The following is a 16,792-nucleotide window of genomic DNA, read 5'->3' on the forward strand; positions in this document are numbered from 1 at the left end:
GCGATGCCAGGCCTATGGTAAGAGGCCGTATTAAGACGCATACACCGCGCTACAGTATTCCACCTCTATGAAAGTGTTGTCACGCACAGGCCCCACATGTGAACAGGAGTCAGAACATCTGAACAGGGGTCTGCAGTGCAGAGGCAACCAGAAAAGCCTGGTCCTCTGAGACAGTAGTACTCTTACATGCACTGTGCTACAGTAGCTCCATCTTGCTCGCTGATAGGCTAGGTGGAATTGTCACCATATCGCTTTCATCTATCCAACACTCTCAGGTCTAACAAGTAGGGGCTAGGGTTTGATTGGGATTCGGAAGTGTCAATTTATCTTACCTAGATTCCTCACGTTCTCTTTCCTCACCTCCTTTTCAAAATGGATTAGAGGGTTAGATCGGAGGTTGCTCCCTTCAACCTTTCTCCTCCAATGCATTTTGAAAAGGCGAGGAGAGAGGATGCGAGGAATTGACGAAGGGCCACACAGTGGTAGGTGTTAAACATATCAACTAACCACATCATATGATATAGCAATCTGATGCTCGACTGTGCAGTCGATGACGTGGCACACAATCATTGGTTGATGTAATGCAACATCAGCAATGTAGTCAGGAAGAAACACCATCACATAATTACGCCAATATACTTAGGTAATAGACATGACTGGGTGACATGATAAATAGATGTAAGCAACTGAATACAATGGAAATAAATGATAATAGTATACAATGACCATTACAAGATAAAGGTAGATTCAGCAATGTGACGTTACAATGAGCAGTGGGGCGACTTCTGCAACAAACAAAGAGAAGTGACGCGAGAGCTTAAGCTCGTCAGCATTTGTCACACGACTATCATGCTACAAGAGAGTGAACCAAACTATTGTGCAGAAGCGCAGATGCTGTCCAGTATCTGTGTGATTGCTGTTGAGTGCAGCAATTTGCAATATATTTGGTTCACACTGCTTGTTGTGTCATGACATATTGCTGAGTCTCAGTTAAGTATCAATACATAAACACATGCATCCACTCACTCAGATGACTGCATTACTCTGGATATTGCATTCACAATATGTGACCTTGGACTTCAATTGAATCAACATAAAAGCAGCATAAGTAAATGTGTGAGTTTGAAATGGTTATTCACTCACCACTTTCTTTCTGACTTTCCTCCTGCTGGTCGTCACAGCCTCATCTGTACTAGACGTTTCATCTTGGTGTATGCCAATCGTCAAATCTGACAAGTAGGCCTAAACAAAGTCCTATTCAAAATATTGTTAATATAAATAAGTACAGTAAAATGGCGCCATCTATATTTTCTTAGAATATTATTTTACATGTACACATTTAGCACTTCACATTTAGCAGTCTATCCTGATTGAGAAGGACAAGGAGGCGTAGCCACTTAGAATATTAGGATGTTACCCTTGTTTATTTGTTTGTCATTTACCGTTTACTGACTGACTGGAGTTGCACTTACTGCATTGATTTTAGGAATTCCAGTGGAATGGATCTTTAATAGTGTTATGATTGAGACATCTGCTAATCAAAAATAAGAATCAATGGCACAATGTTAACATGAAACTGTCTGCCTTACCTCTAGATGTGATTTTTAGAAGCTTGACTCCCATTTCTGGTGTTGCTGGAAGTTGATTTCTGGTGTTTCTGGAAGTTGATAGACACCCATAGGCCCACACCACAGCAGCCTGGTATTCACATGGAAGAAAAACAGAGAATAAACAACCTATCATGTGATCAAGTAATTTCCCTTTAGAATATACATAATTTGTTCCACAATCTCCACACATCTTTGAGGAGGTGGAACAGGCAGAGCAAACTAGGCCCTTCTTACTCTGGTCTGTGCTTGCCAGAATTATGTTTGTACTTTATCCAACAATAATGTGCCAAATTTAAAGCTAAAACATATCATAAACAACTTGGGACTTCTATGGCATTTTGCTTGTCTTTAGACAGCACTGGCCTGGATGAGGCTTATCCAATTACCACTCTCATCCTGTTGACAAATGACGTATGAGGCTGGCATACACCCCTAGCAGAAAGGGGGCGTGGTTTGGCATAACTTGGTTAGAGAAAAAACATTTGCGTACCCAACATCTCGCGTCAGATGGCATCACTCCTACGCGACGCTCGTCCCTCAACCGATCTGTCTTGTAGGATGTGGAACTCTTCTTTTAAAAATCTAGATTTTACTAATCCGCCTATCACTAGTTCCTAATTCTGAAAATCACTCTGCTCTCGGTAGCTATGACTCACTAGCTCCTTAGTACTACGGCAAACCATGCTCGTTCAGCTGAGCAAACCTTCTCCAGCTAGAAGTCTAGTGCAAGCTTGTTTGAATGGCCATATACTGAACAAAAATATATAAATGCAACATGTAAAGTATTGGTCCCATGTTTCATGAGGTGAAATAAAAGATCCCAGACATTTTCCATACGCACAAAAAGCTTATTTAGCACAAATTTGTTTACATCCCTGTTAGTGAGCATTTCTCCTTTGCCAAGATTATCCATCCACCTGACATCAAGAAGCTGATTAAAGAGCATAATCATTACACAGGTGCACCTTATGTTGGGGACAATAAAAGGCCACTCTAAAATGTGCAGTTTTGTCACACAACACAATGCCACAGATGTCTCAAGTTTTGAGGGAACGTGCAATTGGCATGCTGACTGCAGGAATGTCCACCAGAGCTGTTGCCAGATGGTTGAATACTAATTTCTCTACCATAAGATGCCTCCAACGTTGTTTTAGATAATTTAGCAGTATGTCCAACCGGCCTCACAACCGCAGACCATGTGTAACCACACCAGCCCAGGACCTCCACATCCGGCTGATGAAACTGAGGAGTATTTTTGTCTGTAATAAAGTCCTTTTGTGGGATAAAACTCATTCTGATTCCCAGGCCCACCCATGGCTCCGCCCCTGCCCAGTCATGTGAAATCCATAGATTAGGGCCTAATGCATTTATTTAAATTGACCAATTTCCTTTTATGAACTAACTCAGTGAAATTGTTGATTTTTTTTTTTTTTTTCAGTATAGTTTGAAAGCTTGTTGATGAAGTTGTATGGCATCAAAGTTATGGGACTGTTTTCTGAAATCAGCATGTATCTGACAGCTGTCACTGTGCCTTGCTACTTTGTAACATTTGGCCAATGCGATAACCTTGCAGAGAGCAGTTGGGTCATTCTACAGATTCGGTGCCTTTTGTGATTGAGGAGGATGAAACAATGAACATTAAAATCTTAAGCTTTTTTTTTATTTGATGTGACAAAGTAATGTGTGTACTTGATAGAAAATACCTTTTCCCATCTCAATGTAGAGTATTAAGTTATTATTCTGTATTATTTTCTCAAACAAGTCCCAATTTAATTCAACCCCGTCACAGTCATTTTGTTATTCAACTATTCATTTTTCCAATAAGCTTGAGATCAGCTTCTGGCATAATCTCACAGTTTAGATGTCCCTTGTAAATAATGGCATATTGTAATTAAAGAGAAAATCAAGAAAAACTGACCAGCACCATCCTTTCCAGTTTACGATGAAGAAATTTCTAATCTAACTCCACATTTTCGCAAGAAATGTGCAAGAATGCTGCGTAATTCCTGACAAAATTGAAATAGCCTTATTTACCCTGATTTAATACACACAATAAAAACACTATTGATGTTATATTTTGTGTATTTAATACAAAAATGTAAAAAAATTCTCGTAACAGGGATGAATGCACCGCAACAGGGTTGAAAATCATGTAACAGGGTTGAGTGAAAAGCATCACGTGTCATATGTTTTATCTTTTGAGATCACTAACATGTTGCCATTTTTTAAACATTTTAAACATTTTTAAACCTACTGTCAACATAGCTTTTAAAATCTAAAGAATCTAGATGAAAGCTAGACAGAGTAAAACACATTAATGAACTAATAACAGTAACAACATCTGAAATTGTAGGTCAAGGTCAAGTCAATGACCAGTTTACTCTCCAAAACTAATTACTGTATCCTTTTAATCACTATGTAGTAAAATGAACGTGAACTTGCAGATAATACTCCTAAATATGTCAGTACAAACCAGTCGGCTAGTGAACATGAACCCCTCACGCACCAGTTGCCAAGGCAGTATACTGTATGTGTTTTTAGACTAGTCTTCATTTACATTCTCTAGTCTTTTTATGCATTACCAAATTATGCTTTAAAGCAACAAAACTTTATTTTCTGTTGATTGTGTGTCCATGACCACCACCACCTCGTGTCTTAAAGATCTTACATTTCCAGGAGAATTACCTGACCACCGGCGCGCGGATGTCCCTCACCTTCCTCTCTATGTGTGTTTCCTTTCTGCTGCTGTTTTTTCCATTGTTGAATCTGAAATTGTAGGTCAAGGTCAAGTCAATGACCTGCTTACTCTTCAAGACTAAATATTGTATCCTTTTAATCACTATGTAGTAAAATGAACATGAACTTGCAGATAATACTCCTAAATATGTCAATGTATATAGGAGAGAGAACAAATTAATTGTCACTTTTTTAAAGTTATTATTTTCAAAAATTCCTCGTACTTTTAGTTGATACTGTAAAACCGTAAACAACAAACATTCAACAAGAAAATATGATTGGTATTAAGCAATATACATTAAATATTGCTAAGATTTAACAGCTATTCAACCCTGTAACAGCCATTCAACCCCGTAACATTGAAAAATGTGATGGGGTTGAATGTGACAGGGTTGAAGATTTTGTGCTAATCTGTTGCTAATTCGGGATGCTAGCAGCTAGCAGTGTGCCACATGGCCTTATTCAACAAAATACATTGTTATACTTCATAGCTATAAAAACAATTATTGGTAAAATCTTAACTATGAATTCCCCCCCCCCCCCCCCCCCCCCCCCCCCCCCCCCCCCCCCCAAACAGAGTTGAATACCTGAGATTGACAAAGCCCATATGTGCTTAAAAAACATGAAATATTTATAAAAAGTGAGAGAGCAGCTTACCACTTGTCACACCAGGCTTCTCTGAAGACTTGTATGATGTCACTTCCTCATAAATGATGTCCACAGGATCAAACCATTATTTAATTGTGAGTGGGGGTATTGTTGCGTTACGGGGTTGAAAGAAATACAAGGACAGGGGTAAAAGCCTGAATTTCTCAGAAAATAAAATGTCTTATGCTGAGAAAATGGATTATGCATAATAAGGGGGCATATACAATTAATTTAACAAAAAAAAAGCATTATTATTTAACACTGTGTACTCAAAATGAGTCACGCCATTTGCATGATGGTCAATAGGGACAGGCGAAATTCTTAATACTCCTAAGAAAAGCAAACATATAAGTATTGAAATTCATCTCTGTTTAAAATCATATTCTCTACTCCATATTAAAAACATGTAAAACTTTGAAATGTTGTAATTTAAGTGTAGTTTGATAAATGTTCTGACAAGTTATAACACTAGTACATCTTGGGACACTGACAATACTGAAATGTCACCGAATCTGTAGAATGACCCAGTTAACTGTGCTGTAGAACTCGGTGCACTAATCACGGCAGAACAGATATCATAACTAATTTATGCATTAGCTAGAACTTCACTACGATAGCTTGCTAGAGGGAGAGAGTATTCAGCATTGTGTGTGTGAGTGTTAACTGGCGTTGTTAGCATCGTTGTCTTTTCACTTCATATGGATTGATTTGAGACTGGTTCAGCCAGCAAGCAGACACTAGCTAGCTAATGCGTTAGCTAGCACATTTTTATGCACATTTTAACATTTTATACATTCTGATTCTACCACAACAAAGCACCGAAGCTTGATGTAGAATTAGGTAGTGAAGACTTGCTAAAGAAAACTGTCAATATTAGCTACAAGTTTATAGTTTTTGGTAAGATTAAGTCTGACTCTTGAGGATGAAAGGGGGTTCAGTGGACGATGTCACCTTGGTGTTAGGACAGCATATTTAAGCTGAACTTCTTTTTAGCTATCCCAGTAGTGTTTGTAAGTTATCAGACCGATCAGTGCAGACTGCCGTCGTGAGACAATGGCATGCCCATAGGTAGGCTGGACACTTGAAATTGAAACGCTTTTTTCTGAAAAAAACTAGTTCATTGCATCTGCCGTTGAGCCCAGTTTCATAATATTACCATATGTCCCAGCAGCTTGTCGTAGTTTTGAAGTAATCACGAAAAAACAGGCCTTATTTTAGGGAATTTTTCACCCTGCCAGCTCTTATTAGTTCTATTGAGCACCGTGGCACCAACTCGCCTTCCGAATGTTTTATTCCCAGCCCATCGTCACAATGCCTGCTTCGCTATTATTGGCAATGAGACCTGCCCACGCTGGTAGTTAAAACGTCAACAACAACAAAAAAATACTCATGGTTTCTGAGGTCGTCCCATTGTTTTCTTTAGGGGAAATATAGGTATGTCTATTTCGGAAAATATCTCGCAATATGTATATTTACATTTTTTCAAGTCGGGCACCATTTTAATCATGAGAATCTCCTCTTTGTAATTATGTAAGTCTGGGTGTTCATTTTTTCCCTACTTCCTCATTACGCAGACATAAGCACAGTTGACACCTTCGAGGTGCAGATGTTTACTTTCTACACGATTTGGTTTTTTTCAGTTTCGTCCTAAGAACAGTGGTAATATGAAAAGTGATAAATTTTTTTCTGCCTTTCAGAAATGGAATTCTAAGCATAATTCCAGTCAAAATAGACTCTGCGAACGTTTGATTCAATTCATTTGCTATGGGCTCGCGCTAGTGTTCCAGCTTTGCCAACGTTCTATTGCCGTTTTTCAGCCTTGGGTGAATTTTTGACTCGTTCTATTGTCCAGCCTACCGTAGGAGCGAAGAGGACGTAAAAGAAGGAAGTGTACCCATCAATATGTACTGTGATTTGTTGATTCAACTCAACTAACGTTACAAAAATACATTCCATTGAATGAGCCACATTGGGGATAAGACAAATAGACAATTTTTCTTAACCTTTAAACTGCCGTTCTTTAATCAATTTTTCGTTACAAAAATTCATACAATTCCAGGTGAATTCACAATGCATCTGCGCTGCTGCCAGCAACGGTTTGGGTCTCACGGTACCTCCCTTTGATGGTTAAGCATTGCACCTGTACTACCATTACTGTCCCTCAATTCCACATTGCAAAGTTAGCATTTCATCACATTTTCGTGTAACTTCTCAAAGTATTGCCATACAGGACTTCACTGCTGTCGGTTGCCTTTCTCTGCCATTTTTCCAACTGTTAACGACGATGACGTAATGGTGGAGAGTCGACTCCAAAATAACTCTTTTTATTTATTTATTTATTTCACCTTTATTTAACCAGGTAAACCAGTTGAGAACAAGTTCTCATTTACAACTGCGACCTGGCCAAGATAAAGCAAAGCAGTGCGATAAAAACAACAACACAGAGTTACATATGGGGTAAAACAAAACAAAGTCAAAAAAATACAACAGAAATACATATATATACAGTGTGTGCAAATTTAGCAAGTTATGGAGGTAAGGCAATAAAATAGGCTATAGTGCAAAATAATTACAATTAGTATTAACACTGGAATGATAGATGTGCAAGAGATGATGTGCAAATAGAGATACTGGGGTACAAATGAGCAAAATAAATAACAATATAGGGATGAGGTAGTTGGGCGGGCTAATTTCAGATGGGCTGTGTACAGGTGCAGTGATCGGTAAGGTGCTCTGACAACTGATGCTTAAAGTTAGTGAGGGAGATAAGTGTCTCCAGCTTCAGAGATTTTTGCAATTTGTTCCAGTCATTGGCAGCAGAGAACTGGAAGGAATTGCGGCCAAAGGAGGTGTTGGCTTTGGGGATGACCAGTGAGATAACGTCGACTCCCATTTCTGAGTGTCAAGATTATATTCCGCAATGAGATTCAGTATTTTTGGAATGTAGGAGACTGATTAGTTGCCGTACTTCCGAGAACACAAACACAAATGTTTTCATAGTGAGGGATGGAGAGAGGGGGGAGGGGCACAGTATAGGCTGGACGGCCACCAGGCAGACAGTCAGAACCGTGCACTAGGCCTATTGGCAATCAAACGCTGTATCTCGCAATGGAATGCTGTATCTTGCAATTTCTTGACTTGCAATGTCTCAACTTCATTAAAGCAGGGCGTATCATCAATGAATAGGCTAGGATATTCTAAACGCAACAGACCGAAGACTGAACACACTCGCATCATTAGCAAAGAGGATGAGCAGGCGAGCCAGCGTGAGGGAGAGAGAGGAGGGGAAAGGCAGAAAGAACTGGCCGTGCGCAAATGTCTTGGTAATCTGTTTCTCGCAATGTATTGTCTTGCATGCCTCGCAAATTCACATAAGTATCCTAAAGTTAGCCTCTTCCTCTCTGGTTTTATTGAAATTACACAACTTTCCCCAGGCCTTTATAGCCTACTGCTAGTTAGTCTATAATACGGAAAATATGTTTTGTGATAACTGAACTGTGATTAAAAATGGTGGGGGAAAAGGGTTTTCGGTGATTTTTTTTATTTTTTTTTATGTGTTAAGGATCCCAATTTCATTTAAATGTTCACACCCCTAAGCCACATTAGTTAACATAATTTGAATGAACATTCTACATTACCATGGGAATTATTGTATCACAATACCAGGTAGCCATTGTGAGTGTGCCCATGATTGCCAGGGTTAGAGGTTCCAAGCCAATTTTATTTATTGTTTGCTACAACACCTTGCTTGTTTCAGCAAGGGGCAACAAAGTTTAATCACTTTAAGAGTCCATGTTATCGCATAAACGAACTCAACCGCATGAATGCCCGGCCGTCCCATCTTCCGTCAGCTGTTAATTCAAAAAAAATATGTGTATATATATATATATATATATATATATTCTCTCAACCAGCTTCACCTGGAATGCTTTTCCAACAGTCTTGAAGGAGTTCCCACATATGCTGAGCACCTGTTGGCTGCTTTTCCTTCACTCTGCCATCCGACTCATCCCAAACCATCTCAATTGGGTTGAGGTCCCTGGGACCCTGGGAATAAACACCTCCCTCTGCAACTGGATCCTGGACTTCCTGACGGGCCGCCCCCAGGTGGTAAGGGTAGGTAACAACACATCCGCCACGCTGATCCTTAACACGGGTCCCCTCAGCGGTGTGTGCTCAGTCCCCTCCTGTACTCCCTGTTCAGTCATGACTGCATGGCCAGGCACGACTCCAACGCCATCATTAAGTTTGCCAATGACACAACAGTGGTAGGCCTGATCACCGACAACGACGAGACAGCCTATAGGGAGGAGGTGAGAGACCTGGCCGTGTGGTGCCAGGACAACAACCTCTCCCTCAACGTGATCAAGACAAAGGAGATGATTGTGGACTACAGGAAAAATAAGGTATATTCTGCCCAATTCTCATCGACAGGGCTGTAGTGGAGCAGGTTGAGAGCTTCAAGTTCCTTGGTGTCCACATGACCAACAAACTAACATGGTCCAAGCACACCAAGACAGTCATGAAGAGGGCACGACAAAACCTATTCCCCCTAAGGTGGGTCCTCAGATCCTCAAAAGGTTCTACAGCTGCACCATCGAGAGCATCCTGACTGGTTGCATCACTACCTGGTATGGCAACTGCTCGGCCTCTGACCGCAAGGCAGTACAGAGGGTAGTGCGTACGGCCCAGTACATCACTGGGGCCAAGCCTCCTGCCATCCAGGACCTCTATACCAGGCGGTGTCAGAGGAAGGCCCTAAAAATTGTCAAAGATTCCAGCCACCCTAGTCATAGACTGCTCTCTCTGCTACTGCACGGCAAGCGGTACCGGAGCGCCAAGTCTAAGTCCAAGAGGCTTCTAAACAGCTTCTACCCCCAAGCCATAAGACTCCTGAACATCTAATCAAATGGCTACCCAGACTATTTGCATTGACACCCCTGAGTCAATACTTTGTAGAAGCACCTTTTGGCAGCTACTACAGCTGTGAGTATTTCTGGGTACGTCTCTAAGAGCTTTCCATACCTGGATTGTGCAACATTCATCCATTATTCTTTTCAATATTCTTCAAGCTCTGTCAAATTGCTTGTTGATCGTTGCTAGACAACCATTTTCAGGTCTTGCCATAGTTTTTCCAGTAGATTTAAGTCAAAACTATAACTTGGCCACTCAGGAACATTCACTGTCTTCTTGGTAAGCAACTCCAGTGTAGATTTGGGCTTATGTTTTAGGTTATTGTCCTGCTGAAAGGTGAATTCATCTCCCAGTGTCTGGTGGAAAGCTGACTGAACCAGATTTTCCTCTAAGAATTTGCCTGTGCTTAGCTCCATTCTGCTTCTTTTTTTATCCTGAAACTCCCCAGTCCTTAACAATTACAAGCATACCCATAACATGATGCAGCCACCACTATGCTTGAAAAATATGGAGTGTGCTACTCGGTAATGTGTTGTATTGGATTTGCCCCAAACACAACACTTTGTATTCAGGACAAAAGGTTAGTTGCAGTATTACTTTACTGCCTTATTGCAAACAGGATGCATGTTATGGAATATTTTCATTCTGTACAGGCTTCCTCTTTTTCACTCTGTCAATTAGGTTAGTATTGTGGAGTAACTACAATGTTGTTGATCCATCCTCAGTTTTCTCCTATCACAGCCATTAAACGCTGTAACTGTTTTAAAGTCACCATTGGCCTCATGGTGAAATCCCTGAGTGGATTCCATGCTCTCCGGCAACTGAGTTAGGAATGACGGCTGTATCTTTGTAGTGACTGGGTGTATTGATACACCATCCAAAGTGTAATTCATAACTTCACCATGCTCAAAGTAATATTTAATGTCTGCTTTTTAGATTATTATTTTTTTTACCAATAGGTATCCTTCTTTGCAAGGCATTGGAAAACCTCCCTGGTCTTCGTGGTTAAATATGTTTGAAATTCACTGCTTGACTGAGGGACCTTTACAGATAATTGTATGTGTGGGGTACAGAGATGAAAAATGTTAACCCTTTCTTCAACAACACACACTCGCATCATTAGCTAAATCTAATTAACATAATAAACAAAATCCCCATCATAGTCCGTCTGTTAAAGCAGAGCTAGAGCGGTGTTTGTCAGACCATGAGACATCACGAAAATCGGTCTTCTCAAGAAAATTTCGAACGTGTCCGAACGTGGCCCCTCTGTGGAAAGATGACTCACGAACACGTTGTTTTCCGTTTTGCTCTACGACCCCCACAGAAGTTGGTACTGCCTCGTCTGCCAACTTCTGTCTGTAGCGTCCGAACAGTTTGGACTACACACTATTGAGTCTCTCACGAACACATGCATGTCAGATGTTTTGCTCTTGGACGCCCAGAAGCCTCACAAGACTAGTCTGAAGTTCCCAGGTACCAGTTTAAAAAAAGGAATGGAAGTATGTATGGAGATGGTTTAGTGCCTAAAATAAGGGGTTAAATGCATGTAAAATGTTTCCTGATCTTTCTTATCTCTCAAATATAGAACAGACACTTCATAACAAACTTCCTTTAGATTTTTTGTGGGGGACTGTCTGTTGTTCCATGTAGTGAATCTGTTATTCAATGCATTTCGATGGTCTAATAGCAGTAATGCCAAATTCAATGTTTCATAAAAAATAAAGACATGTTTTCTTGATACCTTAAAGGGTCATAACATTCCATATCAAATAGCTAAATGATCCTTGGTATGACATCTTAAAACAATTCCAGATTTTAGCTTTATAGAACCCCCCCACCACCACCACCACCACCCCTCCCCTGGCTTAGACAGGGTTTAGAGGGTTAAACACTATTGCACACAGTCCATGCATCTTATTATGTGACTTGTTAAGCATATTTTTACTCCTGAACTTACTTAGGCTTGCCATAATGAAGGGGTTGAATACTTATTGACTGAAGACATTTCAGCTTTTCATTTGTAATTAATTTGTAAAAATTTCTAAAAACATAATTCCCCTTTGACATTTATGGGGTATTGGGTGTAGGCCAGTGAAAAAGAAAATCAAAATTTTATCCATTTGAAATTCAGGCTGTAACACAACAAAATGTGGAAAAACTTAAGGGGTGTGAATACTTTCTGAAGGCTCTGAAAATAAAACGGTTATTATGGTTATTTTATTTTCATGATAGTCTTCATCAATAACTGTCGGTTACATGGTTTTATGGTAATTGTGCCAGCCCTAGTCTAGGCTATTCAGTTTAAGCTAGCGTAACTGTGGAAGAAAATAACATACCGGAGCTGTTCTTCAATACCCATAACATGCCAACGCTACTCGTTTTGGTAGATTTCAGCGAATGGATGGCCTAACAAGATGCCCACTGCTGTGACTCACATTTGACCATGTTACCTCCCTCCCTTGTTTTGCCTCCCTCCTACAGACTCCTGGGAAAGGAGGCGCTCAGAACTCTGATTCAGACCAGCCCAGTGCAGACCTCAACAATGACCAGACCTCCGAGGTAACAATTGTCTCGTGTAACTCACTTGACTGACTGTATTGCCTACCAAAGTGGGAACCCCTGGGCTACTGTTCCACTGAACATTAAGTTGTAGGGCCATGATCCCTCTCCTGTATCCTGTAGTCTGATAACATCTATGTCTGTATGTAGGGGTTCATCTGTCCCCAGTGCATGAAGTCCCACAACTCAGCAGAGGAGCTGTTCAAGCACTATGAACTATACCACGATTCGGGAGACCAGCCCTCCCACATGGGCCCTGGCCGGTAAGAACCCCTTTCTCTACTGTTTAACATAAGGGTTATACTTCGTTGTCCTTGAGCTAGGCCTGTAGAATACTAGACTTATCCTATACCTTTTTCCTCCTATGGCGCCTAGTCATAACATTTACCAGGACACCCACACATTTTCTTCTTCCTCAGTCTATCTTATCCTTATATACTTACAGTAATTACAAAGTGTTCTATAGAAGTACAGATGAATAAAGAACATTTAAAGTACATTTCAGGTAAATGTCCTCCTTTTTTCCTTCAGTGAAGACCTTGTGCTTCTCCGGCAAGAGTTGCAAGAACTACAGACTTCGCTCAAGGTACGAACATACATTTTTGGGAAGAGATTATATAGATCATTTATTAGGTTTATTGATTGTGTGTGTTTCAGGAGGAGAAATGGTTCTCTGGGGAGCTGAAGAAGGAACTGGACAAAGTGCAAGGACACCTGAAGCAAGTAATTTCTCTAAGATGCCTAATATCAAATCATATCTTATGACGGTCACTTCCTCAGAAATTAAAGCCCTCCTCAGTTCCAATACATTTTCATTTCAAATTGTACCAGAATGCCTTGGGGAATTGACATGAAATAAGGATGTGGTAGCAGTCAAGCGATAATAAAATAACAAACTACAGTCAAATGCATTTTACAGTTAGGCAATGCTTGATACAACGCTTAGCTGGTATGGTGTGACATCAGTATTCCTCTCTTTTCAGGCTCCACAGAACGATGGCCAGACGGGCTCAGAGGATTCTGGTGAGTGAATTAAGATCATGTTCATTAGGCCCCAAACAGAAGAAAACATTCAGAAACTAATAAGTACTTTATGTAATCGTCCAATAAGAAATGTTTGTTTTCATTTTCCCTTGCACAACGTTTTGCTATGGTGTGCTCAAATGAACACATCCCAGTTCTTGAATTCCTATGGACTTTAATCACTGAGATATTGATGCTCATTCCTTTCCCTTTCCCCCGTGCAGCCCTGGCAATTAAGCTAAACGAGGCGGAGACGGAGACGTTCAACATCAAGCAGATGAAAGACCTGTTTGAGCAGAAGGCTGCCCAGCTGGCCACAGATATAGTGGGTTAGTGTGTGGCGGCCATCTTTATATCCAGCGTCAGTGTGGTGGGTGTGACTGGGAGCACTGTGTGTTGCTGGCTGACTCTGTTGGAAACCACAGTGGAAGTTCTTCTCCACACTTCCTATCTGGGCCATAGTGTGAATCTATTGTGTTGTGTTCAGTAGGGAGTCTGAGGAATAGTTCATTTAGCTCCTCTAAAGCTGCTTTGATTGAACAACACTATTTCACTATTCATTGTGTAAATGTATATTTTTTGGGAAATGGATGTTCCATAGGCAGGTAGCTCTGAGGTAAGGGTAAGGATAGAAGATAAATAGACAGATTTATACTTTATTGATCCCTAAAGGGAAATTCTATTTAATGTGTGTTGGTGACCCTGATAGCCGTAAAGTCTCGTTATGATGAGGAGAAGAGCCTGAGGGAGGCTGCAGACCAGAGGCTGGCAAACCTGAGCCAGGAGCTGCAGAGAGAGAGGCAGGACAAGGACCAGCTCCACACTGAACTGGTAACTAACAGAGACTGTGTGTAAACACTCTCAGACATGGATACATAAAAGCATTCACACACTCAGACATATACAGTCATGCATACACACACACTCAGGCACACACACACACACACACACACATATATATATATATATATATACACACACACGCACAGGCACACATACAGATAGGAACCTTTCTACACATACTGTACAGCTATAGACATGTCACAGTGCACAAAAATAAACACAATGTTATTTTTGAGAAAATGCTAACTTGCACTGATTATATCATTTGCTTGTAGCCTATATTTTAACTTCCATACTAGACTATATTTCCAGAGTTTTATTTTCACCTCGTACTCAGTACTTGTTGTTAGTAAACACATTGGATGTTGGGCTTAGTTTCTGGGAAACCCATTTGTCAACAAAGATGACAGTGACCGATAAAGCTAATAGAGGGTTTCACTGATAAACACTGAAATTAAGGCAATTTGTTGTTGTCTGTTTGGATATCCTGGAGCCTTCATAGATGTTTGCACCTAATAGGGTCCTTTCTTCACTGTTGTTATGGATACATGGAGTTTGTGTATAGTGTATATAACCATGTATATGTATATAACCATGTATTTTATGATGAAGGAAGTTGAATTAGTCATGACTGGGATTGCTGGGGTTACCATCTCTTTCTAGGTAGTTCAGATAGTTTTCATTGTCATTCATTTCTATGTCAGAGAGGAGAGGGCAGAAAAGACACTTATGATGTTATGAACCTCACCCCAAACCTTTACCCTAACTCTAAAGTGGTCCCCTAACCCCTCTTCACTTCCCCCAAACCTCTTCCCCTCTGCTCTAACCTTCTGCCCCCTAGCTGCAGCGGCCAGGAGTGGAGGACGTGGAGGTACTGCGGAAGGAGCTGATTCAGGTGCAGACGTTGATGGACAGCATGACACGTGAGAGGGAGGAGGAGTCAGAACGCCTCAAGAGCAAATACGAGCAGCTGCAGGCTGACCACACCAGCTCAGAGGTAAGGCTGCAGGGGGAATGGCCCATCTTGATCTTGGTTTAGTTTTGTGTTACTGGTCCAGTATTTACTGCTAGTATCTTCACTATTCCTCAGTGCAAGGCAGGCCCAAGGGGTTAGGGCAGCTAGTCAACTAGTGCTTTGGCTCCTCTGTTTGCACAAGATAGACTTTAGTAAACATGCTTGTAATCATCTATACACACACTCACACAATCACGTACTAGGGATGTAACGATTCACCGATATGCTTCGTCCCCGGTTCAAATGCTTAAGATGCAAGTACATTGGTACGCGGGAGCCCAAACCGATCCAAATGAAACATGCATCATATATATATATATATATATATATATATATATATATATATATATATATATATATATATATATATATATATATATATACACACACACACACAGTCACTCAGCTCAGAGAAGTCGACTCAGACAGATCCAGCTCCTGACCTCCATCACTATAAGATATTAATTAAAAATGGAAAATGAATATGTTCATGCAACAATTGTTAGTGCATTGAATCGTATTCTTACCGCATCGATTCGTTCCACGAATCAAATTGAATCACACCGAATTGTTTCAAACTAAAAGTATCATTCTTGCATGGTATCTGAGCCCATGTATTTACACTGAACAAAAATATAAACGCAACATGTAAAGTGTTGGTCCCATGTTTCATGAGCTGTAATAAAAGATCCCAGAAATGTTCCATACGCACAAAAAACGTATTTCTCTCAAAGGTTGTGCACAAATTTGTTTACATCCCTGTTAGTGAGCATTTCTCCTTTGCCAAGATAATCCATCCACCTGACAGGTGTGGCATGTCAAGAAGCTGATTAAACAGCATGATCATTACACAGGTGCAACTTGTGCTGGCGACAATAAAAGGCCACTCTAAAATGTGCCGTTTTGTTACACAACACAATGCCACAGATACAATTGGCATGCTGACTGCAGGAATGTCCACCAGAGCTGTTGCCAGAGAATTGAATGTTCATTTCTCTACCATAAACCGCCTCCAATGTCATTTTAGAGAATTTGGCAGTATATTTCCTTATATGAACTCAGTTAAATCTTTGAAACTCAGTTAAATCTTTGAAATTGTTGCATTTATATTTTTGTTTAGTATAGATTCGTATCGAATCGTGCTTGTAAAGAGAGAAGCACATCCCTATCACATACACAGTCAGAAAACGATGTAAATAAGTGAATGAAAAAGGAAACGTTTTATATGCCCTTTAACAATTGTTGAATTGTCGCGTACTTCATTCACATCGCGTTGACATCATAGAAGGGTTCTCCAAGTGGATATGAAGTTTTTGTTTAACCATTTCTCATTAACCAGAAACCCTTTTACTCTCGTTCTACAACCTTTGCCTAGTCGTAAACACTGATTAGACGTTACACTGACTCTCCCTCACCTAGCACCTACACTTAAAAACACGCTCTA

The 16,792-nt window shown here is 40.4% G+C and overlaps 1 protein-coding gene across 1 annotated transcript in view; it reads left to right on the forward strand.

Annotated features, from left to right (window-relative positions):
* LOC311136929 (early endosome antigen 1-like) overlaps window positions 1-16,792 on the forward strand; it is a 56,485-nt gene that overhangs the window by 5,112 nt on the left and 34,581 nt on the right. Inside the window, exons 2-9 of the mRNA XM_084171248.1 lie at window positions 12,390-12,467; window positions 12,618-12,730; window positions 12,999-13,053; window positions 13,125-13,190; window positions 13,451-13,490; window positions 13,715-13,819; window positions 14,200-14,321; window positions 15,175-15,330. Of these exons, the coding sequence (XP_084027374.1) occupies window positions 12,390-12,467; window positions 12,618-12,730; window positions 12,999-13,053; window positions 13,125-13,190; window positions 13,451-13,490; window positions 13,715-13,819; window positions 14,200-14,321; window positions 15,175-15,330 (735 nt within the window). The remainder of the gene's footprint in view (window positions 1-12,389; window positions 12,468-12,617; window positions 12,731-12,998; window positions 13,054-13,124; window positions 13,191-13,450; window positions 13,491-13,714; window positions 13,820-14,199; window positions 14,322-15,174; window positions 15,331-16,792) is intronic.

Source organism: Coregonus lavaretus (assembly GCF_964263955.1).
Source record: "Coregonus lavaretus genome assembly, chromosome: 11".
In the NCBI taxonomy this organism is placed as follows: Eukaryota; Metazoa; Chordata; class Actinopteri; order Salmoniformes; family Salmonidae; genus Coregonus; species Coregonus lavaretus.